Source organism: Tupaia chinensis, unplaced genomic scaffold (assembly GCF_000334495.1).
Source record: "Tupaia chinensis unplaced genomic scaffold, TupChi_1.0 Scaffold143584_1, whole genome shotgun sequence".
NCBI classification, from domain to species: domain Eukaryota; kingdom Metazoa; phylum Chordata; class Mammalia; order Scandentia; family Tupaiidae; genus Tupaia; species Tupaia belangeri.
Genome location: NW_006203430.1, coordinates 9076506 through 9078039, shown reverse-complemented (window position 1 = coordinate 9078039; position 1534 = coordinate 9076506). Strand labels below are relative to the sequence as shown.

Sequence of the window (1534 nt, the reverse complement as noted above, 5' to 3'; positions counted from 1 at the left end):
GGGGTTTTTTTTTTTTTTTTTTTTGCTATAGGGCCTGTGGGCTCACCAGAGACCAGAGAGACAGAGACACAGAAAGCGAGAAATTGCCCCCCAGGGGGGATGGCCACACTGCAATCCCTTCTCCTCCATTCTCCTCTGGGGATCTTGGGCATGCACGCACACGCGCCTGGCGTGTGTTTAAGCCACGGGGTCTGGGACTCAAACTGCAGTCGACTACGTGGGAGTCCAGCGACATAGCCATTACGCACTAACTGCTGGTCCCATGGGTGTTGGAGATCTTTAAGAGCCTTGTGGGGTACTCCTGAGGAAGCTGGAGGTGGAAAGAGGGCTCAAAGAGGGGACAGCCCCCTGCCGAGTTCTGCCCTTCAGGGATGGTGTCTGCAGGGACCCAAAATCCACCCACTTCTTGTGCTCACTGTCAGGCAGCAAATTTTGCATAGAAAACATTTCTGATCCCCCAGCCTCGCTCCTGGGCCCTGACCTGGCTGGGGATGTAGCTCTTTTACACCCCCTCTCTATACACATTTTGGGGCGGGTCGGTAAATCTGAGCCACCCCTAATCGTAGAGGGAGGCGGGGTAGGGTGTGTCCAGAGCCTGGTAAAATCCCCAGCGTGAGTTGAGGACAGGGGCGCGATGGGCGCGCTGGGGGCCCTGTGCGCAGTCGTGCTGCTCTGCGCACTTGCCCTCGGCCTGGGTCAGCGTCCCGTCGCTCTGAGCTGCGCGGCCGGCCGCGTCCTGTGCGGAAAGGGGACGGACACACGCTGCTGCCGCTCGTGTGTTCCAGGTAAGGCGAGGCGCGGGGAGCCCCGGATCTGCGGACGGCAGCGCGTAGCCCCCTCGCGGTGCCCAGACCGGCCGCTGTTGCCTAAGGAGAGTCGGCACTGGGCAGAGGCGGGCCGATGGGCAAGTGTTTGAATCTAAAGCTGTCAGTCCCGGCACAATCGCGGAGTGAAAGGAAAGAGCGCCCCGCTCAGCTGGCAGTGACCCAAAGGGGCAGGGAGCAGAAGAGTCGGGGAAGGCACGCGGGAGCCTCCCCAAAGAGGGATCTGGAGTCTCTAGACGAAGGGGGGCTGTTCCGGGTCCTGCGGGGTGGGTCCAGTCCAGCCCTTGGCCATCACCGCCACCTCCTCCCCCCCCCCTGCCGCTGCCCTGCAGCTTGTGGCTGAGGGGCAGCTGACACGGGCCAGTCTGGAAACAAAGATCACAAGGAAAACATCCAGAGCCTCACCCTGCCAGGTCCTGGTAGGTGGGAAGGGGAGGCTCTGAGGGCCCCATGTCTCAGAGTGGCTGGTGTGGGGAACGGCAGTGCAGTGAGGGACAGGCAGCTTCCAAGGTATTCATGGTCTTAGCGAGGGGTAGGACCTAGTGAAAGGCAGGACATAGGTCCCCAGGGAGCCCCAGGTGACTCCCACGCCCACCAGGGGCAGCTCCTGGTTGCATGTGTGGTCATGGCCATCCTAGCTGTGAGCAGCTTTAGAGCAATGGGGGGAGGGTCAGCCAGGCCAAGGGTTCTGCCCCCTGGGCTGACCTAGG

The 1534-nt window shown here is 61.7% G+C and overlaps 1 protein-coding gene across 2 annotated transcripts in view; it reads left to right on the top strand.

Moving 5' to 3' along the window:
* Positions 1–274: 274 nt before the first annotated feature.
* Positions 275–1534, top strand: part of TNFRSF18 (TNF receptor superfamily member 18) — a 3824-nt gene continuing 2564 nt past the window's right edge. The window contains exon 1 of one of the 2 annotated variants that reach the window (XM_027766545.1): positions 275–785. In XM_027766545.1, the coding sequence (XP_027622346.1) occupies positions 635–785 (151 nt within the window). In that variant the 5' untranslated portion in view covers positions 275–634. The remainder of the gene's footprint in view (positions 786–1534) is intronic. The other variant, XM_006164087.3, reaches the window with a different exon arrangement.